Here is a 26544-nt window from a genome sequence, read left to right as displayed (position 1 = left end):
TAGGTATTCCAATGTGGGATGAGTGTTGAAACTGGCCCCTTACAAACTAAGCTATCCCCACCCACTCCCCTCAAGTGTTCTAATCCTATTCTAATCCTATCCTTTTCACCCCACTGATGAGGCAGAGATTCCTGCCCTAGGGTTATAGTAATGTCCTGTGAGTGCAGGAAAAAACTTTTTGTCCTTTTCTCAAACCACAATCAACAGAGCAGTCTTCTATGACTTCAAAACATACAGGAACTTTTCCCTAAACACAGGCTGCATTTCCTCTAACGCAATCAGATTCTGGACTCAGTCCCCAAGGATGTCCCAGCCCTTTCTGTGCCAGATGCAAGCCCTATGCTTTATCTGTGCTTCTGACCCACAACTATAAACTGGGGGCCCAACACAACTCCCTGAATTTCCATTAAATTTCCTCAAGTGGTTCACAGAATTCAGGAAAACACTTATGTTAATGGTCTGTTATAAAGACTATTATAAAGGATACAGATGAAGAGACGGATGGGGGAAGAGGCACAGAGCTTCCAAGCCTTCTGTGGTCATGTAACCCTCCAGGAACCTCTACCTGTTCTGCTTCTGGGAAGCTCCCCAAACTCTGCTCTTTTGAGATTTTATGGAGGCTTCACTGCATAAGCATAATTGCCAACAGACTGGGTAGGCAAACCCAGAGACCTGTCTGTTCAGATTCTCCTTGGTCTCTCTGTGCAGCATTCCTTCCATCAGGGTATGTGGCAAGACCCCTCAGAATGAGGAAGGTCTTATGATCTACAATAAGATAAGGCAGGTCAGAGACAGGCAGAACAGATTAGTTTATATGATCTACCATGATGAACTGTAGATGAAATGAAAACATATATATCATAATATCACATGGCCAAACACAGGACAGCTGACACTGGACAATGGCCTTCCAGACATTTACCACAGAAGGCCACATGGGAGTTACACTATGGATAAGAGTGAACTTCCCAACACAAAGAATTAGGGGCCGGCACTGTGGAACAGCGGGTAAAGCCATAGCCTGTAACACCCACACCCCATAATGGGCACCAGTTCATGTCCTAGCCACTCCACTTCCAACCCAGCTCCCTGCTAATGGTGTGGGAAAAGCAACAGAAGTGGTCCATATGCTTTGGTCCCTGCCACCCATGTGGGTGACCAGGAAGAAGCTCCTGGTTCCTGGCCTCATCCTGGCCATTGTGGCCTTCTGGAAAGTGAATCAGTAGATGAAAGATCTCTCTCTCTCCCTCTCCCTCTCCCTCTCCCTCTCCCTCCCCCTCTCCCTCCCCCTCTCCCTCTCCCTCTCTCTCCCCCTCTCTGTAACTCTTTCAAATAAATAAATCTTTTTTAAAAAAAAAAATACATATGTCTGAGGTGACAGAATATTATATTCCAGTTACCCTGATCTGATCATCACATACACATTACATATTGAAACGCCACACTACATTCTATAAATGTATACAATTACTATGTGTCAATTTTAAAAAATATTTAACTAGGAAAAATAAACTTAAAAAGGAAAAATCAAAGTCCGCAAGCTTTGTGGGATGAAGGGGAACACTGGTACCTGATTCCCTTCAGAGGGTGCAAGTTAGTGTGGAATAAACTCATTACAAAGGAATAATAACAGGAACTTAGTTCTGTGATAAAAAGGGTTGCCAGGCTAAGATATACTGTCCAAAAGAGCAGAGTGGGAAACCAATCTGCACCCAGTCCTTCTAAGATCATCCCAGTATAATCAGATGACAAAGAAGTACATTATAGTGGGTCATAATTAGGGTCTGACACCATGTGCCTAGCAGCTATCCAGAATGTGTCTCGTAAATTTAAAGCGGATCTAATATTATCACATAACTGTGATTCCCAGTAACAGTGGTGGCTCCAAATCAGCCTAGGAAGGCCTCCGTGCATGAATCCATAGCCGTATTCCACGATGTGTGACTACAGCTCTCCATGGCCCCATTCAATTTCTGTGCTACATTAACGTACTCTCTTCTCAGCAATTACTTCTCTCTCCACTTAACCACGTTCAAAACCCAGTCCCTTCGGCCACTGCTCATCGCAGGCTTAATGAGTCTCAGATGACAGTATTTGCACTCCCACCCCACTACCTCCATTAGGTATGAAACACATCAGCGCCACCAAAGTCATCTCAACATCCTGGTGAGACCCGAGTGGTGAGTAAGCCACAGCGCCAGCCTGCATGTCATCGTCGCTCAATGTCCATCTCACGTCCCTTCTTCCCTTGGAGCTGTGCCACCGGCCAAAGAGGCTGCCCTACACGCCCTCCCTTCGCGGCCATTCACCTCTCTCACCTATTTATGAAGCTCGATGCCATCACTCAGGCGCCCAAGCAAGAGGCTCAGTCCTCAGCCTCCAACCTCCCCCTTCCTGGCCCCAACAGCTTTACCATCGTAATCTGAAGTGTGCCCCTCCCAGTGACCCACGGCTCTCACTCGGTCCCTGCAGGAGCTGCAAGATATTGCACGTCTCCAATATCAACAGCTCCCCAAATAACCCGGCCTCTGTGTCCGGACGCCCATTTTATAACATCCACTCTGCTCTCTGAAACACCACAGGATCATTAGCCTAGCCCAAACGACTCCCTTACAGGCACTGCCAATGTCCTCAGTTCTGTCTCTGGGAAACTTCGAACTCGAACGTAGATCCTTCCTTCATTCAAAAGCCTCCAGGAGTTCTGGAATCCGCACGGCGAAGGTGCAACACCCAGTCTGCTCATTCAGGCTGCGCTCCGCCTCACGCTCCGGGCTCCGAATCGTGCGGGCTCAGGACCTCCACGCACGTGCCGACCCCTCTGCCTGAACCACTCTCCGCCACCGCATCACGCAGGGGGCAGGGGACCCATCCGCATGCGCTTCACAGCTCTCGATACGGGGGCCTGGGCTGCAGGGACGTGAGCAATCACCCTTCACTCGGGGCAGGGTTGAGGGGTGGCGGCGGCGGGCGAGAGCCGGGAGGGCGCTGCACTTACCTGAGCCAGGACTCTCCGCTCGGTCTCCGCCATCGGACTGAGTGCGAAACGGGGACCCGGGCACTGTGGTCTCCGTCACGCCCCTGGCGCAGGTCAACTGTACAGCATGGCCCAGCCTCGGACCTTCTGACCCTCCTCCCGCGCTCTGTCCGGCCCCTCAGACCCGACCTGCGCCCGGGAAACAGATCAACACACACTTAGGAGCAACAAAAATGGCCCCTTGGAGGAGGACCCCGGAAGTCCCGCCTCTGTTAGCTTAACACGCGGAAGCGACTTTTGTTCCGTGAGCATTCATTGGCTCTGCTTCGCTGTCTTTAGACACAGCTTTCTGGGTAATGTAGTTCCCGCAGATTCCAAAGTACTCTGCACTAGAGCTCCAGGAGGAAAGGCCAAGCTGCAATGCTAGGGGAACCGGAAAAGGCGCGTTCGGCCCCAGGTAGAGGAGGGTCTCCGCTCCCCCTAGAAGCCATATTCAGATTTCTGTGGAACCCTGGAATGGTTCAATCACCTGTTTGGAAACATTGTGTTTCAGGTTTCAGGAAAATCAACCTGCTCCCAGACACTAAAAATACTTCAGATGTTCCCAAATGCAGGTATCATTTTTTACTCTTTTAGACACAGAATGCCTCTACTGGAAGCATTTTAGACACAGAATTTTAGACATTTTAGACACAGAATGCCTCTAATGAACATCGTGTTGCAATTCAAATGCGTGCCCTCTGAAGCATTAGTGTGGTGGTGGTCTGTGAATGTGTGGTCAGGAACAAGAAATTCCAGTAAGACCATGACAAGGAGGTTAAGGGAGCAATGTTGTGCCTAACCGAAGTTCAAAGCTGAATCTGTCAGTGGTTCCCACAGAAAACAACTATCCTGCCTGTAGAGTTCACTTTGTGTCCAAACACTTGAGCAACACTTTCACCCACCTAGTACCCTAATGTGATAGCCTAACATATTCTTTTTAGGAATTTGACATCAGACTCAAAAGCAGAACAATGAAACAAATGGTGTTTTGGCAGTGTTCACAGTGGAGCACATACACAAAGGACCCTCTCCACATGAAAACCCCGAGAGTATCTTAAATCCACGAGTTTGGGTCACTGTTGGGAGCTCCTGTGATGGCAGGGCACATTCTGCATGAAAATTTGATATTATGCCATAAAAAATTGTAAAACATAAATTAACAATGTGTATGTAGTGATTCGGGGTGGTGTCAGAAATAGCTCTGGTGATATATCAGTAGCTGGTGAGAAAAGTTAAGACCTCAAGAAATTTTAGATGTGATATCTGAGAAGAGATAGAATTAAGATCTGCACAGCACTAGAATGATCACCCTGATGGTGTTCTCTCCAAAATAAGATTCTTAGTTCATTCTTGAATGCCTTGGGCAATACCAGCATGGCAGAAACAGTAAAGAACTTTTATGATTGCCAGAATGGTAGAAATAATTTATAGTATTATCCCCATAGAATTCTATCTGGGGACCGGCGCTGTGGCGCAGTAGGTTAATCCTCCACCTGGGGAATCTGCATCCCATATAGGTGCTGGTTCGTCTCCCGGCTGCTCCACTTCAGATCCAGCTCTCTGCTATGGCCTGGGAAAGCAGTAGAAGATGGCCCAAGTCCTTGGGCCCCTGAACCCAGATGGAAGACCTGGAAGAAGCTCCTGGTTCCTGGCTTCGGATCAGCCCAGCTCCAGCCGTGGTGGCCATTTGGGGAGTGAACCAGCAGATTGAAGACCATTGTCACTGTCTCTCCCTCTCATTGTCTGTAACTCTACCTCTCAAATAAATAAAATATTTAATAAAAAAATAATTGTACCTGCACATATGTTCAAATATGTTTTTATACAAGTTGCTATTCTCAGTGAAAATAAAATCATTCTTTGCATACAGATCTGTGCTGTTTTTCTTTCTTAACAATGTTTTGGTCAACTGAAAGCTATTTGCTCCTTTTACACTTGACAATTTATCTCCATATTTAGTAGACCTAAAGCTGCCTCATTTTCAATTGCTTTGCATTTCATTTTATTCAAGCACCAAGAATGGTCGCCTGAAGTGCAGGAGCCTACGCAGCGTACTGTCCTGCCCTTGATGCCCACAGGTCCCTCCTCCAAGACCACAGGAAACTCTCTGGAAACACCATGGCTCTTTCCTGTCCATCTGCCTGCTCACTGGTACCCTCCACACTGAAAAACAGGACCAGATAACTCCACTGTTGAGTTCAGACACTGCCAATTCCTTCCAAATATGAGAATCGAAAAACCTTCCTATGGTGCGTTGTGACTGGGTTAGGCCTCTCCACCTGCTTTGGAGCACAGGAGGCAGCAGGGAGGAGTTCGTCATCCTGGCTGTATGGTGTTCTGTAGTCAGGATGCAGATGGACCAAACATGGGGATCTAGCGCTGCTCAGGTTCAACAGGTAGAGAAACACCACCCATGAAGGAAGGGACTGAGATACAGTAGTTGATACCATCTGTCTGCACCTGACCTCTCATACAATGATGAAGATATAAGCATCTGTGGCAAAGGGGAGCTGGGCAGCCTGCTGTGAAGCTTCAGATTGCCCCATCCCAGGGCAGGCTACCTACGACAAAGTGCAGGACTTCCTGTCACCTCCTTAGTCTGGACTTTAACCAATGTAACACTCACCCTCGGCCTTCCTAGCTCCCCTTCTCTGTGAAGGTGGGAAAGTCTCCTGACAGGAAACAAGGATGTGACCTCACCTGCTATGTTGTTGTCCCTACGAGGGACAGCCCTTTCTGTGTAATCTGAGGGTTGACACCAGTTCCTCATGATTTGTGTACCTTCTATGTGCTTTTGTAGGGGTTAAGGTTGGAAACTCCTATTACTCCACTATTGTCAAAACATACAATGCACTTGAAAGAAATAAGGAACAATCTGAGTTTCAAAACTGAATTAACAGTATTAAAGTAGTTCTGTTTTTTTTTTTTTTTTTAATACATTTCAGCAAACTGGAACTCTCTTGGTTCCAAATAGAAGTGGAATCAAGTGATAAAGCACCAAAATAAACTAGCCAAAGCGTAGCAGAGTGTTGGTTCAAGTACTGGCTGCTCTGCTTCTAATCTAGCTTCCTGCCAATGCACCTGGGAAAGCAGTGGATGATGACCCAAGTGCCTGGGCCCCTGCACGCACATACTTATAGAGTTCCTGGTTTCTGGCTTCAGCCTGAGTCCTGGCTATTGTGGGGCTTTGGAGAGTGAAACAGGAAATGAAAGAGTGTGTGCATGCTTGCCCACTCTCTCTCCCTGTGTGTGTGTGTGCATCTCCCTTTTAGTCACCCTGCTTTTTGAATAAATGAATAAATCTTTAAAAAACAAACTTATATAGGACAATTTATACTTTTTACCATTTTTAGGATTATTTTACTCAATGTCCTTTTGACAATGACACTGAGCCTATTTAGTTATTTCTAATGGATAATCCACTCAACAACACTGTAAAGGAAATGTCAAGAATTAAGAAATATTCAAACATGGAAAATTCTGACTATGGGGCTGTCCTCTATTGATATAGCTCTGAATCTTAAGATTGTTCACAATAAAGGAGACGCCAAAACAACTTTCTATCCTACTGGCAAATTTTCCATTTATTAACTCAGTTTAGATAGTTGAGATGTGAAATCATCAAGTATATATCCTGGCATATGTGATTTACCAATGGCCTATCTGTTGGTAAGTGGATTAACAAACTGTTGATCCCTTGGTCCATCCTCCTTGGCAATGAGGAGCACGTGGAGTTTTTTGCTAATGTGCATGTTCTAACTCATTTGACATAAGAGGTGCCTATAAAATTTTCACTGTAAATACCATGCAAATTCAGAAGTATAAGGCACACACACATTCACATAATCTATAAATTTCCAAATATTTTTTAAAAAGCCACTGTGAACTAACTTTGTGGCTCCTCAATTAGCAAAATTTACAGAGATAACACACAGAACCCTGACTCAGGAAACCTGAGTATACATTCCCGCTGCCTCTCTCTCTCAGTATTTATATTCCAATACCAGAAAGCAAAATCATTTCTCCATATAACACTTCTTACTGAATTGTCTTTTTTCAAAATTTTGTTTACTTATTTGAGAGGCAGAGTTACAGAGAGAGAAAGGAAGACACAGAGAGAAAGTTCTTCCATCTGCTGGTTCACTCCCCAAATGACCACAATGGCCAGAACTGGACCGATCTGAAGTCAGGAGCTTCTTTCAGGCCTTCCACGGGGGTCAGGGGCCCAAGCACTTGGGCCATCTTCTGCTGCTTTCCCAGGCCATAGAAGAGAGCTGGATCAGAAGAGGAACAGCCAGGACAGGAACCCATATGGGATACCAGTGCCACAGGCTGAAGCTTAACCTACTGGCCACAGCATCAGCCCTTTTTTTTTTTTTAATATTTATTTATTTATTTATTTATTTGAAAAGCAGAGTTACAGAGAGGCAGAAGCAGAGACAGAGATCTTCCACCCGCTGGTTCATTCCCCAGATGGCCAGAGCTAGGCCGATCCGAAGCCAGGAGCCAGGAGCTTCTTCCGGGTTTCCCACATGGGGGCAGGGACCCAAGGACTTGGGCCATGGCAGAGAGCTGGATCAGAAGTGGAGCAGCCAGCTCTCGAACCAGCGCCCATATAGGATGCCGGTGCTTCAGGCCAGGGTGTTAACCCGCTATGCCACAGTGCAGGCCAGGCAAATTGACGCTGAGATATGTCAAGTGCCTGCCTTTATCATTTCTTGGCCTTTTAGCTAAGACTAAGTATCCATAACCTTACCTCAATTTTGTTTCTTGCTGAAAGGTAATTATCATTTATCTTAGAACTGCAGGCATTGAATCTCATTGAATCTTTTCTGTTACAGAAAAGCAGTTGTAGCACAGTGGGTTTGCAGCGCCGGCATCCCATATGGGCACCAGTTCGCATCCCAGCTGCTCCACTTCTGATCCAGCTCTCTGCTATGGCCTAGGAAAGCAACAGAAAGAAGATGGCCCAAGTCCTTGGACCCTTGCACCCTTGTGGGAGACCCGGAAAAAGCTCCTGGCTCCTGGCTTAGGATCAGCTCAGCTCTGGCCATTGCAGCCATCTGGGGAGTGAACCAGCAGATGGAAGATCTCTCTCTCTCTCTCTCTCTCTCTCTCTCTCTCTCTCTCTCTCTGCCTCTGCCACTCTGTAACTCTGTTGTTCAAATAAACAAAAAAAAATTTTAAAAAAAGCAGTTGGAAAATGCAACTAATGGAAAGCCATTAACAATGACTCTGAAGTGACTCAAAGGTGGTAGGAGAAGATTTCTGAGGACTATCAATGAAAACGTTAAGATCACAGAGAAGTCCCAGCAGTGATTTGTAAGAGACAGAACTAAGATAAGCACTTGCCTACAAGGGTCATTCAGAAGGTTTGTCTCTAAAATGTAATTCTTGTTCATTCTTGAGGACATTAAGCAATGCCAGCATCAAGGGAAAGTTAGATGTTGAGTAACCAGGCGTTTGCTCGCTCTCTCTCCATCACTCTGCTTTCCCAATAAATATGAACACTTAATGGAGTAACCAAGATGGTTAGAGAGAGAGAAAGAGAGAGAGACACTGAGGCTCACAATATGGTTCAGTACTGCTCTTTTAGAATTGTTTACTCACGAGGCAGTTGTTTAGCTTAGCAGTTAAAACGCCCACTTTTCATACTGGAGCAACTAGGTTTAATACCTTGCTCCAGCTCCAGACGCCAGCTTCCTGATAATGCAGAACCTCTTAGGCAAAACGGCTCAAGTAACTGGAGCAACACCCACATGGGAAACAGGATTGACTTCCCAACTCCACTGCGGGGATTTGGGGAATGAACCAGTGGATGCAAACACTCTTTGCTTCTCAAATAATTTTTCAATTATGTATTTACATGTATGTTGAGCTGCATGTCCATGTGTTTAAATTTGTTTATATGCAAGTTGTCTTGGTAACAAAGTCATTCATTGTATACAGATCTGTACTTTGCTTTTCTCACTTAATGTATCTTGGACATCCACAGCTGCTTCCTCATTTTACAGCCCATACCTCCCTACCTCCACGCTCAGTAGACTTAACATTGTCTTTTTTTTTTTTTTTTTTTTTTTTTTTTTTTTTTTTTAGATAATTTGCATCTCCCTGTGTGCTCCTAAGATGGCCAGTTGCTGGAAGGCAAAAACTAGGACAAGCCTTCTGACTCCTCCTTGGTTCCTAGTTTTTCTTAAGGCCATGGAAAAATTCTGTGGCAGCACCAGGGGTCATCCCATGCTGGTTTCTTCACGCTCAGGGTGCTCTGGGCCAAAAACTGTGACCAGTTAATGTTGGCACTGATTTGGGAGAACACGGCAATGCTGTTCCAGGCCTTGGGACTCTGAACCATGCTGTCACGTAGGTTGAGGGCTGTGTGAGGTGTGGGTGCCTCAAGAGTCCAGAAGGCAGCAAGGATAAAAGTAACTTCTCTGCTGGTACGTGGCCAGCAGATGGTTCTGACAAAGGAGGTGAAGACATTGGCTCTGACGGAAGATGACGGAATTCCACAACAGGCTGCACCTTACCTGTGACGTAACGGTCTCTGCCTCTGGGGAACAGGGAAGCAGCCTGAGGCTTCAGACCACCACAGTTCTGGTAGCCTCCCAAATCACGGCTGTGAAACTGCAGCTGCAGGATCTCCTGTCACCCCCAACCCGGCTCCACTGGGTTCCGACCCCAGCTGCCTGCCTCCACCCTCTGCTGGCTAGGCACCTCTTCCTCATGCAGGTTTGGCAAGAGCCCCAGCAGGACAGGAGCTTGCAACTGCATGAGGATCCTGTGCTGCCACCTGTCCTGGACCCAAGGGAGTTGCTCCATGTGTTCTGACAAGTTTTACAGCAGTTGTGGCAGGAATGGAAGAGGCGAGTTACTTCTCTACAGCAGAAACACGTTTGAAGAAAATAAAAGGGATTCTTAGTTTCAAAACCCAATTATCAATATGAATGGGCCTTTTTCTTTCTTTGTGAAAGATTTATTTTAATTATTTGAAAGGCAGAGTTACAGAGAGGGGCAGGGAGAGATAGAGATCTTCCATCCACTGGTTCATTCCCCAAATGGCTGCAACAGCGAGGGCTGGGCCAGGCTGAAGCCAGGAGACAGGAGCTTCATCCAGGTCTCTCACATGGGTGCAGGGACCCAAATACTTGGGCCATCTTCTGCTGCTTTCCTAGGAGCATCAGCAGGGAGCTGGACTGGAAGTGAAGCAGCTGGGACTTGAACTGGCAGAATGAGGCTTTTTCACTTTGCAAAACTGTAATTTTTTTGTTCCACAGAAACTGAGTCGAATATAAAGCTCCAACCTAAGTTTCCCAAAAGTTATGTAAGTTGATTTATAGCTTTATTTTGAAAATGACACCAATTGTGCCTATGAACTTATATCTGTCATTGACCCTATCTTATTGTATGTATTTACTTGAGAGCACAGTTGAATAATCTATAATTGTATATAAATAATAACTAAATACCAATACAATTACCAGAAATCATTGGGAAAGAAACAAAAAGACCCTTTGGAAATCCAATGCATAAATACAATTTATTCAAATCATCACATGAAGTATATAATAAATAAAAATGAAAATAAATCTGAAATGTGCAAAATTATGGGGAAAATCACAAATTAATATTGTATAAAGGTAGCAAAAGATATAATTCTTGTCATGATTTCACTTACACATTTCTAAACAGGAAAAGCTAAACTACACTTATCAGTATTCCCTAGGTATCAAGAAAAGCAATGAACCCTATGTTAAGTCTAAGAAAAATGCTTAACATTTGTGGCCAGGGTAGTTTCAAAAGGGGGCAACTGGGGTGCTATAAATACTCCATTTATGAGACTGAGAAATACCTAAACAGTAAATTTGTAAAATGTTTTAAATTGCACCTGTATGCTTTATGCAATCTTCTGTATGCATGTGAAATTTTGAAATACAGGACAAAATTACTGGGATGTATATGAATATGCAAGTTATGTCAAAAAGACATGTAATAGAAAGATACAAGTGCTGACGCTATGGCACAGTAATCTGTATGGGCACCAGTTCATGTCCTGGCTGCTCATCTTCTGAGCCAGCTCCCCGCTTACAGCCCGGGAAAGCAGTGGAAGATGGCCCAAGTGCTTGGGCCGCTGCATCCATGTGGGAGACCCGTAAGAAGCTCCTGGACTTTGGCTCCAGATTGACTCAGCTCTGGCTGTTGCAGCCATTTGGGGAGTGAACCAGCAGATGGAAGACCTTTCCCTTTCTCTCTCTCAAATAAATAAAGAAATAAATAAAATCTTTGAAAAAAAAAAAGAGATGTAACAGAACCATACACAAACACACACACACTCATGCCCACATCTGGCAAGCATTTCAGGGCCAAGTTCTTTCTTTCAGTGAAGTAGCCCAAGCCCTTAGGTGTTGAAATCCATGCTGTTACACTGAAAAACTATATACACAACACAGCCAGAAGTCAGAAAAAAAAAAGAGAGGTGCAAATTTTAAATAAAGACTGGTGCATCCCATGAATAAAGGGGGAAAGCACTATAACAGTACTTCAAAAAGGCTGTGGAGGGAGGCATTGTGGTGCAGCAGCGAAGATGCTTCTTGGAATGCCCACATCCCATATCAAAGTCCTGAGCAAGACCTGGCTCAGATTCTGATGCGGCTTCCTACCATGTGCACCCTGGAGTGGTCTCTGCCACCCACATGGGAGACCTGGAGTTCCAGATTTCCAGATTTAGCCTGGTCTAGACTGAGATATTACAGGTATTTGGGGGTGAACCAGTGAATGGGAGATTCTCTCTCTCCTGCACGCACGCCCTCTCTCTCTCTCGTTCTGCCATTCAAATAAAATTTTAAAAGTTTACAAATTGATTTAATTTTTAAAGTCTCTGAAAAAAAAACTGAACTCAGGGCAAGTTTATTTTGATTTTAATTCCATTTTCTATGTCCTTTTTGAAGTATGCTCATATGTTATAAAATAAGTAAAATAATTAGTAATACAAAATTAATTAGTAATAAGAAAAGTAATTAGTAATACAAAAAGTATACTACATAGAAACCATTAAACTATTTTAAAGGCACAAAAATCTCAGACTGGATAAAATGGATTTTTCAACCATGAATTAGATATATGAGAAACACTTAAAAAAAAAACTGAAGGGCCGGCGCCGTGGCTCAACAGGCTAATCCTCCGCCTTGCGGCGCCAGCACACCGGGTTCTAGTCCCGGTCGGGGCACCGATCCTGTCCCGGTTGCCCCTCTTCCAGGCCAGCTCTCTGCTGTGGCCAGGGAGTGCAGTGGAGGATGGCCCAAGTGTTTGGGCTCTGCACCCCAGGTGAGACCAGGATAAGCACCTGGCTCCTGCCATCGGAACAGCGCGGTGCGCCGGCCGCAGCGCGCTACCGCGGCGGCCATTGGAGGGTGAACCAACGGCAAAAGGAAGACCTTTCTCTCTGTCTCTCTCTCACTGTCCACTCTGCCTGTCAAAAAAAAAAAAAAAAAAACTGAAGAGAAACTGAAAATAATGTTTTAAAAAACATACCTGATCTTATAAAAAAAGTCTAGAAAATCTTATTAAAGAAAAACCAGTCTACTCTGGCACGCTTCTACTGGCATCAGAACCACCTCAATCCATGGTAGCCAGTGCCAACGCTGTGCAGTGTCTTCCACGGGCTGGGCCCAAGTCTGCTACTGCCATGGTCGTGAGGGACCCACTTCTGTCCGACATGCAGAGTGCTCCATTTGGATTTCCTCAAAGCTAGGCAGTGTTGACAAGGACACCACTTTCACTTTGCCTTGTCTGATCACCTCCAGAACCTACTTGTTCCTGGTGCGTTCATAGCAACTTGAGGCCTAAACCTGATGAATCCAGAAAATTTTTTATGTTCTTTACAGCCACAAAGATGGCCGAGGAGCAAGAAAGGCTAGGATCTTTTAAATTCTGGATTGGATCATTGTTCCCTCAGAAGTGGAAAACCCTGTCTATATGTTTTAGTCAAGAGGTCCACTATTATCTGGGGAGCACAGCTAATGCAGAGCTATGACCATTTAAAACGCCTCTCAAGTGAATTGTCTTTCAAAGCTGTGTAATTGTAAATCCATTTGGAATGATAATTCACGATCCAAAGAGGATGCAGTGAAACTGCTTTTTTATAAAGGCAATTCTGCAGTGCTCACATTAAATAACTCAATTTTCTTAAGTAAAACTTACATTAAATTTTCAGGAAAAGAACAAAATTACTCTTAATGTACCAAAAACTTGACCATGGAAACAGAAAACCTGATGTGTGGACTAACATAGTCTAATAGCTTTGGTCATTTTGTATTTCATGATCATGAATCAGACTGCTTTAAAAAGAATGTGATGAGAATGAATTCAGCAGTTAAATAAGCAAAAACTTAGATTTTCCAGTTTATCTGAAGGCGAATCAAAATATATCTGGAAAAATGGAATAAATGATAAGTGTGCCCTAAGTCTTAATTATAGAATAAGTGATTTTTGGAGAAAATACACTATAACATATATATATACATATATATATATATGAATTAATTCTAAGTACATATATTAATTGTACATCATTCCATAAAGTTGAAAAAATAAAGTTAGTAGTATAATAAAATACCAAAAAAATTAGAGTGATGAATTCAGCAAGTAAGATTTTGAGTGAAGGAATGAAATAGAAATAGTCAATATAAAAATGTCAAATAAATTTGTTATAAAAAATTTAAGTTATAAACAAGTACAAAGATCAAACTGGTTCAAGAATTAACAAAACCTTGTATGGCATTATGATGCGGCAGGTTAAGCCACCGCTGCCTGCAATGCTGGGATCCCATGTGAGTGCTGGTTCGAGTCTCAGCTGCTCCACTTCTGATCCAGCTTCCTGCTGATGTGCCTGGGAAAGCAGCTGAGGATGACCCAAATGCTTGGGCCCCTGCACCCATATGGGAGATGTGGATGGAATTCCAGTCTCCTAACTTCAATCTGTCCAGTACTGGTCATAGTGGCCATCTGGGGAGTGAACTAGCGGATAAAAGAGCTCTCTAGTCTCTCCCTTTCTCTGTAACTATGCCTTTCAAATAAATAAAGTTTTTTTTTTTAAAAGATCATTATTTATGGGCCAGCGCCGCGGCTCACTAGGCTAATCCTCCGCCTTGTGGCGCCAGCACACCAGGTTCTAGTCCCGGTTGGGGCACGAGATTCTGTCCCGGTTGCCTCTCTTCCAGGCCAGCTCTCTGCTGTGGCCAGGGAGTGCAGTGGAGGATGGCCCAAGTTCTTGGGCCCTGCACCCCATGGGAGATCAGGAGAAGCACCTGGCTCCTGCCATCGGATCAGCACGCTGCGCCGGCTGCGGCGGCCATTGGAGGGTGAACCAACGGCAAAAAGGAAGACCTTTCTCTCTGTCTCTCTCTCTCATTGTCCACTCTGCCTGTCAAAAAAAAAAAATTAAAATTAAAAAAAAATCATTATTTATGTATTTGAGAGACAGATTACAGACAGAAAGAGGGAGAGACAAAGAGAAAGGTCCTCCACCCACTGGTTCACTCACTAAATGGCCACAATGGCCAGAGCTGCACCAATCTGAAGCCAGGAGTCAGGAGCTTCTTCCACATCTCCCACGGGAGTGGCAGGGGCCCAAGCACTTGGGCCATCTTCTGCTGCTTTCCCAGGCCATAGAAGAGAGCTGGATCAGAAGAGGAGCAGCTGAGACGTGAACCAGAGCTCATATAGGATGCCAATGCCACAGGCAAAGGCTTAGCCCACTACATCACAATGTTAGCCCCTATATAAATCTTTTTTTAAAACTACCTATTAAAAAGGTGGGAGGGGGCAGGCAGCATTTTGATGCAGTAGGTTAAGCTGCAATACTGCCAGTGCCCTGGCAATGTGCTTGGGAAAGTAACAGAAGATGTCCCAGGTACTTGGCACCCTGCAAGCCATGTGGGACCCAGATGAAGCTCTTGGCTCCTGGCTCCTGGCTTCTACCTGGCCCATTTGGGGAGTGATGGACAATCTCTCTGTCCCTCTGCCTCTGTAACTCTGCCTTTCAAATAAATAAGTGAACATCTTGTATCTTACAAACAGGACAAGGCAATATTCATCAGCATGTGTGGTCATAATACAGTTTGTTAGAACAAGCCATTTCTGACTTACAGATGTCACAGCAGAAATCTGTTACTGATCCAGAACTACCTGAGATCTTTCCAAAGAGAAGCAGATAAAATGTTAATGAGACTTAAGATACTATGAACATACAAAATATGATTGTATACAGAGTAACATTGAGGGCTTATAATTCCTTTATATTCTTAAGTATTTTCCTTTTTGTATCAAAGAATCTCTACTGAATTTTCTAAGGTGTCTTTCCTTTGTCTAAATCAGACAGGTAGTTTTAATTCCTGCTTCCATCAGAGACATGTTAATAAACTATGCCTGATACTCTGAACACATTTGAAAATCGTGATCACAGGTAATCAAACAAGCGCATATACCAACAATTGCCAGGATGCTCAGTGTCCACTCTAAAGCTGTAGCCGGCTGTACTCCTGCTCCATTTGGGAGGAAGTTAGAACAGACGCTGAGCTTCGGTGCCTTTGGTCAATAACAAGGAGACTAATCCAGACAGATCTAAGAAAACACACGGAGGAGATTTTTCGCAGTCCTAAAGCAAGGAGGTGAGTTGGCATCATACCTCTAGGTCCCTTAGAGTATTCTTGGCCTCTCTCTCAATATCTAGAACTATTTTTCCACATATTACTGAATATCCTAGGTTATACTCTATTCCTTCTAAGAATGTGACACTTTATTATCTAAAAATAATGATTACTTAGCAAATTCATATTTGCTACCAGAGCAGTGATTGTGGTGACAAAATTCAGGCACAGGCAGAATGTGGGCATCTGAGTCCTGGGATAAAGGTTTGGAATCCACAGCCTCACCTCCTTGATAGGAACTGACTGTAGTTTCACCATACGGACAGCAGCAGTGTCTGCAAAGGACCTGAAAATTATCTCTGGAAAACAGTTGTGCAGAGAGCAAATTATACCATTATTAATTATACCATCATTGATTAATGAATGGAGTTATCCATTAAGAATACCTGGAAAATTTCTGAGAATTCCAACAGATGTGTCTCAATGGGAGAGAAGACATTCTGATAAACGACTGAGTGTAGTCAGCTAAACTCAGAGTACACTGGAAAATTGGCTAATATGAAACTGACACATGTAGTCTCAGTGAGATACTTATTCTTCCATACAAAATGGATGGTCAGCTCCTGGTTCCACACACTGAGAAAATGTTCTTCTCTGTCTTTCTAGGGTACCTCAAAAGTGATTGTGATGCAGCCACTGTCCATTTTTACTCACTCCTAAACCAAAATAACTATTAGCTCAGGCTGCCATAACAAAATATCATAGACTGGGAGGCTTAAACAAGAAAATTTATTTTATCACAGTTCTGGATGGTAAAATTCCAAAGCCAGGACACAAGTATGGTCAGCTTTTGGTGAGGGCTCACCGCCTGGCTTGCACATATATTATTGCTACGTGGTCACATGGCCTCTCCTCTGTGCACATATAGAGCACCGTCTGCTGTCTCTTTCTCTCCTTAGGACACCAATCATATTGGATTAGGGTCCCCGTCCTTATACCTCATTTAACCTTAATTACCTCCATAAAGGCCTTATCTACACATACAACCAAGTAGAGGATCAGGGATTAAACACAGGGATTTTACAGGGACACAGTTCAGTCCCTAGCAGCCTACCTGTGTTTTCAGAGGTGTCTAGCCCTTGTGGACACTCTGGTGTTTCAGGAGGTTGGAGCTGAAGGTAAAGGACTTCCCACATTCACTGCACTCATACGGTCTCTCACCACTGTGGACTCTCCGGTGGTCACTGAGGTTGGAGCTCTGGCTGAAGCACTTCCCACATTCGCCGCACTCAAAAGGCCTTTCTCCAGAGTGAACGCGTCGGTGTTTTATGAGACTAGAGTGGTGACTGAAGGCCTTCCCACACTCACTGCACTTGTAAGGCCTTTCTCCTGTGTGACTTCTCCCATGCCGAATGAGACTGGAGCTCTGGCTGAAGGCTTTCCCACACTCACTGCACTCGTAAGGCCTTTCTCCAGTGTGCACTCTCTGGTGTTGGAGGAGCGTGGAAATGTGAGTAAAGGACTTCCCACACTCCCCACACTCATAAGGCCTCACACCAGTGTGAATTTTCCAGTGTGTGATGAGATAGGACTTGCAGCTGAAAGACTTCCCACATTCACTACACTCATAAGGCTTTTCTCCGGTGTGAACTCTCTGATGGACAACAAGGTCAAACTTCCTGCTGAATAATTTTCCACATTCAACACACTCATGAGATGTTATTCCAGTGTGAACTCGCTGGTGTTGGAAGAGACGAGAGCTATAGACAAAGAATTTCCCACAATCCCCACACTCATAAGGCCCTTTTCCAGTGTGAAGTCTCTGGTGTTTTATAAGGTGACAGTTCTGGCTAAAGGATTTCCCACACTCACCACACTCATAAGGCCTTGTTCCAGTGTGAACTCTCTGGTGTGTAATGAGGCTGGAGCTGTGGCTAAATGATTTTCCACATTCACTGCACTCATAAGGCCTTGTTCCGGTGTGAACTCTCTGGTGTGTAACAAGGCTGGAGCTATGGCTAAAGGCTTTCCCACACTCACCACACTGATAAGGCCTTTCCCCAGTGTGAACTCTCCGATGTATAAACAGATCATACTTCCTGCTGAACAGCTTTCCGCACTCATCACATCGGTGTGGTCTCACTCCAGTGTGAGCTCTCCGGTGCGTAATGAGGCTAGAGCTTTGCCTGTAGGCCTTCCCACATTCCCCACATGTATAAGGCTTCTCCGAAGTGTGAATTCTTGAATGATCACTGAGGCTGTAGCTCGTGCTAAACGATTTCCCACATTCACTGCACACATAGCAGCGTTTCCTTCTGAGGGCCCTCTGGTGCTGGACACGTGCCTGCTTGCGGCTGAGAGCGTTCATGTGTCCACCCCAGCTGGAACGGCTTGCTACGCTGTGGAAGGCCTCAGTTTTCTCTCCGGTATGCATGGCCTGTTGCTGGAGGAATCCTGAGCAGGCCGGGAAGTCCTTCCCAACCTTTCGGCAGGTAAAGAGCTTCTCGGGTACCTGGAATTGGGAGCTGCTGAGGACTGAGCCTCTGACAACACTGCTTCCAAGGCACTTCTCTCTGATGTGCTGCTGCTGGTGTTGCTGAAGGTACGCAGTGAACGGCAATCGCTTCCCACGTGCCCCATTCATGTACAGTTTCTGCCCGTGATGCTGGTGCTCAACCAAGAGCAAAATGTCTCTCAAAACCGGGCCACATATCTCACAGGGATGCACCTTCTGGGGAGAACTGGCCTTGGCAGTCCTACGCTCTGACGCTCTTTGCACAGAAGCACTCTGCTGAAAGGGAGTCTCCGCACCCTCTGCTCCACACCAGCAACCTGCAAGGAAATGCTGGTGAAATGCCGCTGATGCTTGGAAGGGCACGGCTCAGACCAGGACCCGAGTCCACGGGGTTGTTTCCAAAATCAGGAAATCGGGTCCAAGCTGAGGCTGGGCCTCCTAGCAGAACTGGCCTCTGAAGATCAGAGTATTAAAGAGACCTCACGAATGAAGGTGCACAGCCAGCGCCGTGGCACAGTAGGTTAATCCTCCGCCTGCGGCACCGGCATCCCATGTGGGCACCAGTTCTAGTCCCAGCTGCTCCTCTTCTGATCCAGCTCTCTGCTATGGCCTGGGAAAGCAGCAGAAGATGGCCCAAGTCCCTGGGCTCCTGCACCTACATGGGAGACCTGGAGGAAACTCCTGGCTCCTGGCTTCGGATAAGTACAGCTCCGGCTGTTGCGGCCATTTGGGGAATGAACCAACAGAAGGAAGACCTTTCTCTCTGTCTCTCCCTCTCATTGTCTATAACTCTACCTCTCAAATAAAATAAATAAAATATTTTTTAAAAGTCACATAAAAGTATATTTAAGAAAAAAAGAATGAAGGTGCAACCATGGGATGCAACACAGGGAGAGAGGCGGGGTGTACAATCCATTCTCTAGGACAACTTTTAGCAGGATCTCATCTTCTGCTGACATGTGCATGCCACAGAAGAATATCCCCAGGTCCAGGAAGATATGAGAGCAAAGGAGCAGATGGCCTCCAACGACTGTTTAAGAATGGTCCACAGGGCTGGCACTGTGGCACAGTGGGCAAAACCACAGCCTTCGGTGCCAGCATCCCATATAGGCGCCGGTTTGAGTCCTGGCTGCTCCATTTCTGATCCAGCTCTCTGCTATGGCCTGGGAAAGCAGTAGAAGATGGCCCAAGTCCTTGGGCCCCTGCACCTGCATGGGAGACCCAGAAGAAACTCCTGGCTCCTGGCTTCAGATTAGCCCAGCTCCAGCCTTTGCGGCCATCTGGGGAATGAACCAGCGAATGGAAGATATCTCTATCTCTCTCTATACCTCTGCTTCTCAAATAAATAAATAAATCTTAAAAAAAGAAAGAAAGAAAGAAAGAAAGAAAGAAAGAAAGAAAGAAAGAAAGAAAGAAAGAAAGAAAGAAAGAGTCCACAGCTCATGACACAATATGGAAAGGGCAATACAGGAGAGCACTACAGGTGGAGCAGTGAGAAACAGGTGAGATGTGGGATGTACACGGATGTGGGAGGTAACCCTGGACTAGATGTAAGAGTAGACATGACAAGCAGAATGAAGAAACTGGAAAACTATCTGGAGTGAGGAAGGAAAGGCAGTAATGAGGTGCTCTCACTGTCCTTGACACCAAACATGTTTTTGGTGTGATGCCTCTGTCCGATGCCACACCTCAGAGTCAGGCTCCCTCTGAGCCCATTTTCTGTGGTGGAATCTCAGAGCCATCCTGTGAACCAGCAAGGGCTGCCCACCCCAATCCCTCAAGTGAGAACTATGTGGCACTTGGAATATGCAAGCACCCACAACCAATGCGCGACAGCTCAGCACAGGACAGCCCACAGGAAACAAAACTATGGCAAAGCAAACTTCAGAGGCAGGCATTACAGGGACAGTCTACGGTCTGTGCGAGTGGTGACTGTGTCAGCGGCAGAGGCAGGCAGGAGGGAATGTCAGCCACATGCAGGATGCAGTCTCCAGGACACACAGGTGCCTTGCATCTGAACAAAGTCACCTGGCCAGGGAGAGGCAAACAAGGCGAGATCCATGAGGCAACCGACAAGACCTGTGACCCATTCCCCAGTCCTGTCAACCACAGCCCCTCCCGGAGGCAGGGGCAGGGGCTGTACCATGGTCCTGAGGTGAGGACAACCTGCCCCGGAGACACAGGAAGTGCAGGGACGAGCTGAGGGCGCTGTGTGGTGCATGCGTCTTACCTAGGGAGGTTATAAGTGCTAAATTCTCCAGCATCACATCATGGTACAGCTGCTTCTGAGCCTCCCCAAGGAGACCCCATTCCTCCCAGGAGAAGCACACGGTCACATCTTCAAAAGTCACAGTGCCCTGCCGGGATGGGGACAGATGAAACCACACAGCTCCTGTCCTGTGGTCTCCAGGTTCATTTCCCCATTCCTCTTTTCCTATCTGCCCTTCACCCAAGCTCCCCACTCAGAGAAGAAAAAAGGAGATGGGTGCCGAGAGAAATCTAGGATAGTCTCTGTATGACGGGACTGGAGCCAGCAGGCACACCCCTTCTCCAGCTACCTGTCATTCCTTAGGCCGCACACCCCTCATACCTCCAGGTCACACAGCCACGTGAGCAAACCACCACCATCCCAATGGCCCACCTCAGGCAGCTTCCCATGTGCCACTTGGGTTTTGTTGTTTCTTTTTTTTTTTTTTTTTTTTTTTTTTTTTTTTGACAGGCAGAGTGGACAGTGAGAGAGAGAGAGACAGAGAGAAAGGTCTTCCTTTGCCGTTGGTTCACCCTCCAATGGCCGCCGCGGTAGGCGCGCTGCGGCCGGCGCACCGCGCTGATCCGATGGCAGGAGCCAGGTGCTTATCCTGGTCTCCCATGGGGTGCAGGACCCAAGCACTTGGGCCATCCTCCACTGCACTCCCTGGCCACAGCAGAGAGCTGGCCTGGAAGAGGGGCAACCGGGACAGGATCGGTGCCCCGACCGGGACTAGAACCCGGTGTGCTGGCGCCGCAAGGCGGAGGATTAGCCTAGTGAGCTGCGGCGCCGGCCTGCCACTTGGGTTTTAATCAGCTCCTCTCCACCACACAGCTGTGAAACCATGGATGGCCTATGGCTACGGTAACAACCAAATGCATAACATTAACCCTGGGCAGATGAGAGACTAAGAGCAGTGATTAGACACATATACTCATAGCCTGGGAGAGGATACCACACGCCAGCAGGGCCACATGGAAGCAGCACTCCGGAAAGAGTGAGCAACTCAAGACTGTGAAGACGTAAGCTTCATAACCAGGGTTATAACCAGGACCCCCGGTTCCTGCCGAGGATGGGATGAGCTTGTTTTAATAATGCTAAGACGTAGGGAAATAAATCCTGCTACAAAATGATAAGCAAAAACTTCTCCAGTTCCCTTGACAAGGGGAGTTCATTTGGCTAAGAGAGCAGATCCACAGGAGGAGAACGTGAGGGGAATTTGCTCAGGCTATCTGAGGCCACACTGTTCACCAGATGTCAAGGCAGCATGTAATACCGAGCTTTAATTTTAGGCCTCACATCACATCTTGGCAGGCGGCAACTGGAATACATTCGGCAGATTCAAACAGGGTTCAGTGTTATCTCAGCCTTTCCATCACCTGCACTGGTGACAACCTTGTGTACAGGCCTCCCTCTCAGGCACCATTCCTCACCTCAAACCTAGCCTCCTAGAACTAAGCGTGGACAGCCTCTGAGGTCTAGCCGCACCAGCCTGAACACGCCTCAGCTCCGACACGCCAGCATCAGAGCCAGTTAGTACTTGGGTGGGAGAACTAGGTGTGGGCCGCACAGTCCTTTGGTCCTATTTGGATTTTGTGCTGCACCTGCTGTCCTCAACAGTCAGAACCTTCCTCCATTCCAAGGCCAGCCTCACTGGCCACCAACCCCATGCCTCCTGACTCTCACAGATGACCACATTTGACCCTGACCTTATCCTCCAGCTGAATGAAACACCCCAGATCCCACCAAGGTCTTCACACGCTCCTGTGAATCCACAGTGCTGGTTTAGCACCCGCTCTGGCCTCAACTACTCTTATGCCTCTATGTTCATCTCATGTCCACCCTTCTCTTGGGAGGCCCAGGCTGTCTCGTCTTTTATACACCCTCCCTCCATGGCCACGTCCTCAGTCACCTGCATTTGACAGTCAACACTACAACCCATGTACCCAGCAGAGGCCCAGTCCACAGCCCCTGTCCACGTCTTGGTCTACTGATAGCTCCACAACCGTGCCCCCTAAATGCCACCCACACCGATCTACACAGCAGCCACAACCTTTTGGATGTTTGCATCCTGAACCACACCTTAGATTTCCAGACCTGCCCACTTAACACCTCCACCAAGTAGGCCCTGAAAGGCCTCAGACTTCAACATGGCCAAAACATTCCCCCCACCCCACCCCGATATCCCCAGGGAATACTACTCCTACCACCAACTTGCTCAGCTCAGCTCACAGAGTGTTTGTCCCCGCAGCCACCCAGTATCAAAGGCCGGAGGTCATCCTGCAGCCTACGGCACTCCCTTGCTGTCCACATTGGCAACTCGGCTGCCTCTTCTCTAAACGTGTTCGCAGAAACCAACCCCATCTCCCAGACCGCGCCTCTGAGACCGTGGCAGTCGCCTCCACTCTGATCTTTCTCCTCCCCCAACCCCACCCTCTGTTCCCTGTCAAAACCTCATCAGGCACCTCTGCTTCCACCCAGACTTCCTACAACCTCCAGAATGGACAACAGTCTCTGGGGTTTGCCACCTTGACTTCCGCTGCCACCAGAAGGCGAGGCGACCTCTGGTTTCCTAAACATTCCCCCGTCCACACCAACCCTAGCATCTGCGCTTGTGTCTTGCCGGGAGCACCTCCAGCGAGGTTTCTGCGGGGTCCCAGGAAACAAGGACTGCAGGACAGGAACGTACAGGTCCCAGGAGCCCAACCCCGAGAGCGTGCAGGAGTGAGTCGAGGCCAAGAAGAGACGGGAGCCGCTGGCTCGTTTCTGCAGGCTTCGGGGCCCTACCGGAGTCACAGAATCGGGGCCTTGGAAGAATGGGCGTCCCCGGGCCCCGGCCTGGCCCCGCAGCCTGGGAACTTCAGGCTGGCCGTTCACCCGCGGTGCCTCGGGGCTCCGTGTCCTCTGTCAGTCAGCTGTCCCTCGGCCTGTCACCCTCTGCCACATCCAGTCTCAGGGCTGTCAGGGACAGGGACCCCAGCCTCGCTGACCCAGACACGGGGCCTGGGCTGCAGGGGCGGGGGCGGGTGCTCCTCACTCCGAGCGGTAGGTCCCGGCTGGGTGAGCGCGGGCGAGGTGCAGAGGACCAGCACTTACCTGAGCTGGGTCCCTCTGCGCGGCAGGCGCCATCGGACTTCGGGAGCCGAGCCGGGACTCCTAACCCGGCCCTGGCGCGGTCACCCAGGCGGCGTCGCCGACCCTCAAATCCGCCTCGCTTGCCTTTCTGGCCGGGCCACCTCAGCCCAGACCCAGTGTCCGGGAGCCTCTAACCCGGAGAGCACATCTCATAAAAGCCAAAACGACCGCCACGAGGTCGCCGGAAATCCCGCCCCGACCTGGCGCACATTCTGACATCCCATTGGCTCATCGTCGTTGTCGCCGCCACAGAGCATTCTGGGTAATGTAGTTCCCACGCTCCACAGCCAGAGCGCTTGGGCGCTCTGCACCCACCTCCGTGACTAAAGGCCTCACTCCACCGCAGGGGCGCTGGGGTCTCCAGGTCCTAGAGCAGGGGAGGGACTTCGCTCTTTGTTGAAGGAGCCAGAATCGAATTTCTGCCTTCTGTGGTCTTCAACTATCTACTCAAGTGTTTGTACAAATATTATATATATACATATACATATATATACGTACATATATATACATATGTATATGTATATGTATATACATATATACACATAATGTGCCCTGCAGCATTAGGCAGTTTCCCGTCTCTATCCTTTGTTCAGTCAGATAGCAGGCGTGCCAAGGAAGGCAGAGGGCGATGCTGAGGCTCCGCAGCAGGGGGGCCGCGGCGGCGCTCTGTTCCCACAGAAAATACTTCTGCAGGGATAGTGAATCGTTGTGTCCAAATGCTCATCAACACTTCCACACATGTACTCTTTCTCCGTTTTCTCATGTTAGCTTCCTGTATGGAATCTGGTATCTCAAAAACAACAAAGAAACGCTATTTCAATAAAAACAGTCGGTGAGAGTGCTCACAGGCGGGGCGTGCAGGCACTGGTGCTGTTAACCCAGAAATAGGAGGAGGATCTCACACCTGGGGTCTCTTCTCCTTGCCAGGAACTGGCAACCAAGTCCCATGGTTGCAGGAACTGCTCTGCATGAGGCACTGACACTTAGAGAAACCACTGTAAAATTCAAGTTACAGGGAGTTGTTAGGTTGAGTATGTAGTGCTTCAAAATCGGTGGCAGAAATGTGTCTGCGAACTACCACTTGATGGTGAAAAAAGTGAAGCTCTCAGGGAACTCAATATCTGATAAATTGATAGCAGAATTGGCTGAGCGTGTGAGAAGTCACAGTGTGTGGCAGCCTGGGCAGACTAACACAGCAGTCTTGTATGTTAGGATTTCCTTGAGTTGGCAGTCTTGTGTATTAGGGTCTCGGAGAGGCTGGGTGTGGCTCTTGCCTTGAGGTTACAGGAAGGGACCCTGAGGGTCCCTCAGTGCCTGAGGAGTTGTGAATCTCTGTGGCATTCTGGCAACTCCTTTGTCCTGCTGCCAAGTGGGCCCTCCTCACTGCACTACCCAGGTAACCCTTCTTCACTTCACTATCCAGCTGCAGAGCTTTCCCAACCTCTAATACACTCCTACTGCTCTAATATAATCATCTGTCCTGATTTTTTAAATTTCAACTAAGAAAACTAGAAAGAAATGAAAAATCAGGATCTGGCTTCAGTTCAACCTCAAGTTAGACCTAATCTTTTTCTTTAACAGCTCGATTGAGCTTTAATTCATATACCACCAACTTCACTCTTTTAAAATTTTCATTACCCCCCAAAAGAAATCCAAAATCCACATCCACTAGCTGAACCCTGTCCCCCTTTCTCTCCTCCAGTTTGAGGAACTGCTAACTGACTGTCTGCATCTATAGGCTTGCCTATTCTGTCCATGTCATACAAATGGAATCAAATAGTGCATGTCTGCTTTTTACACTTGGCATGTCTTCGAGGTCCACTTTCGTTGCAACATGCATCAGTATTTCATTATCTATTGCTGAAAAACATCTCAGTGCATGGGTACACTACATTTCATCTATCCATTTACCGGTTGATGCACATGTGGGTGCTTTCTACCTTTCAAGTCTTATGGATACTGCTGCTATGAACACTTGTGTGCAGGTTTTTTATGGATATGTGTTTTCAATTATCTTGAAAATATACCTAGGAGCAGAATTGCTGGGTCATGTCGTAACTTCATGTGTAACTTTTTGAGAAGCAATCAGACTCTTTTCCACAGCAATGGTCCCATTTATACTAAATCTTGTTCTTCTGCATTCTCAGAGCCCGTGGCCGTTCTCAGCTTTTGGCTCTCACTGTCCTTGGTTAATTCACTGTCCCCTGCCTGGCAGCCTACTCTTCTCAACAGAGCAGGAGCCTCACAGGGATGAGTGTCTCAATCTGACGTCATGTTTGTTGTGACTTCTTCAGTTTCCTTTCAGTGGAGACAAACTACTGGAATTGATAGGCAATATCTCTGGGAAAGTTTTCTCTAATGAAAGTGATTCCCTAGCATGATCTAGGGGATTGTCCAAAGAAATCGTGTGTATTTCTGGTCATGAGCAAGAAAAGAAATCTTGGCAGTGCTGTGGTGCAGTAGGTTAAGCCTCCACCTGCGGCGCCAGCATTCCATAGGGGTGCTGATTCAAGTCTTGGCTGCTTCATTTCCAATCCAGCTCTCTGCTCTTGGCCTGTGAAACCAGTGGAAGATGGCCCAAGGGCTTGGGCCCCTGCACCCGCATGGGTGACCCAGAAGAATCTCCTGGCTCCTGGCTTCAGCTTGGCCCAGCTCTGGCTATTGTGGCCATTTGTGGAATGAACAAGCAGATGGAAGATCTCTCTGTCTCTCCCTCTGTCTGTAACTCTGCCTTTCAAATAAATAAATAAAATCTTTTTTTAAAGTCTTGAGTATTTTTCTTTTAAAGATTTATTTAATTATATGAAAGTCAGAGTTACACAGAGAGAGGAGAGGAAGAAAGAGGGAGGGAGAACGGGAGAGAGGGAGAGAGGGAGAGAGAGAGAGAGGTCTTCCATCCAATGGTTCACTCCCCAATTGGCCGCAATGGCTGCAGCTGCACCAATCAGAAGCCAGAAGCCAGGAGCTTCTTTTGGATCTCCCACAT

General features: G+C 47.1%; 2 protein-coding genes across 18 annotated transcripts in view; both read right to left on the bottom strand.

The window, feature by feature from the left end:
• LOC133748567 (zinc finger protein 418-like) overlaps window positions 1–3212 on the bottom strand; it is a 76459-nt gene extending 73247 nt beyond the window's left edge. For all 14 annotated transcript variants that reach the window (XR_009864476.1, XR_009864479.1, XR_009864468.1 and 11 more), the window contains exon 1: window positions 2996–3212. Coding sequence is in view for 1 of the 14 variants with exons in the window: in XM_062177470.1 (XP_062033454.1) it covers window positions 2996–3028 (33 nt within the window). In the remaining 13 variants the exon portion in view is untranslated. The remainder of the gene's footprint in view (window positions 1–2995) is intronic.
• Window positions 3213–14464: 11252 nt separating this feature from the next.
• Window positions 14465–23779, bottom strand: LOC133748562 (zinc finger protein 256-like). Of its 4 annotated transcripts, none has more exons than XM_062177456.1 (4): window positions 23520–23779; window positions 20406–20532; window positions 16775–18492; window positions 14466–16019 (listed from the first exon to the last, which is right to left on the bottom strand). In XM_062177456.1, exons 1-3 carry the CDS (start codon window positions 23550–23552, stop codon window positions 16793–16795), a joined length of 1860 nt encoding a protein of 619 aa, XP_062033440.1. In that variant the 5' UTR covers window positions 23553–23779; the 3' UTR covers window positions 14466–16019; window positions 16775–16792. The 4 variants fall into 4 exon arrangements, with proteins under 4 accessions (XP_062033439.1, XP_062033440.1, XP_062033441.1 ...); XM_062177457.1 differs by having other exon boundaries at window positions 14466–15995; XM_062177459.1 differs by having other exon boundaries at window positions 14466–15634.
• Window positions 23780–26544: the final 2765 nt, after the last annotated feature.

The sequence above is a fragment of the Lepus europaeus genome, chromosome 19, assembly GCF_033115175.1.
Source record: "Lepus europaeus isolate LE1 chromosome 19, mLepTim1.pri, whole genome shotgun sequence".
NCBI classification, from domain to species: Eukaryota; Metazoa; Chordata; class Mammalia; order Lagomorpha; family Leporidae; genus Lepus; species Lepus europaeus.
This window is presented reverse-complemented; position numbering and strand designations above follow the sequence as displayed.

Bases quoted from the DNA above. Each gene is read 5' to 3' on its own strand.
- LOC133748562 (XM_062177455.1), bottom strand. From the start codon at position 23,552: ATGGCGCCTGCCGCGCAGAGGGACCCAGCTCAG. The intron at 20,533-23,519 runs GTAAGTGCTGGT...CCATCCCGGCAG, and splicing joins CGCAGAGGGACCCAGCTCAG to GGCACTGTGACTTTTGAAGA. The intron at 18,493-20,405 runs GTAAGACGCATG...ATTTCCTTGCAG, and splicing joins AGCACTTATAACCTCCCTAG to GTTGCTGGTGTGGAGCAGAG.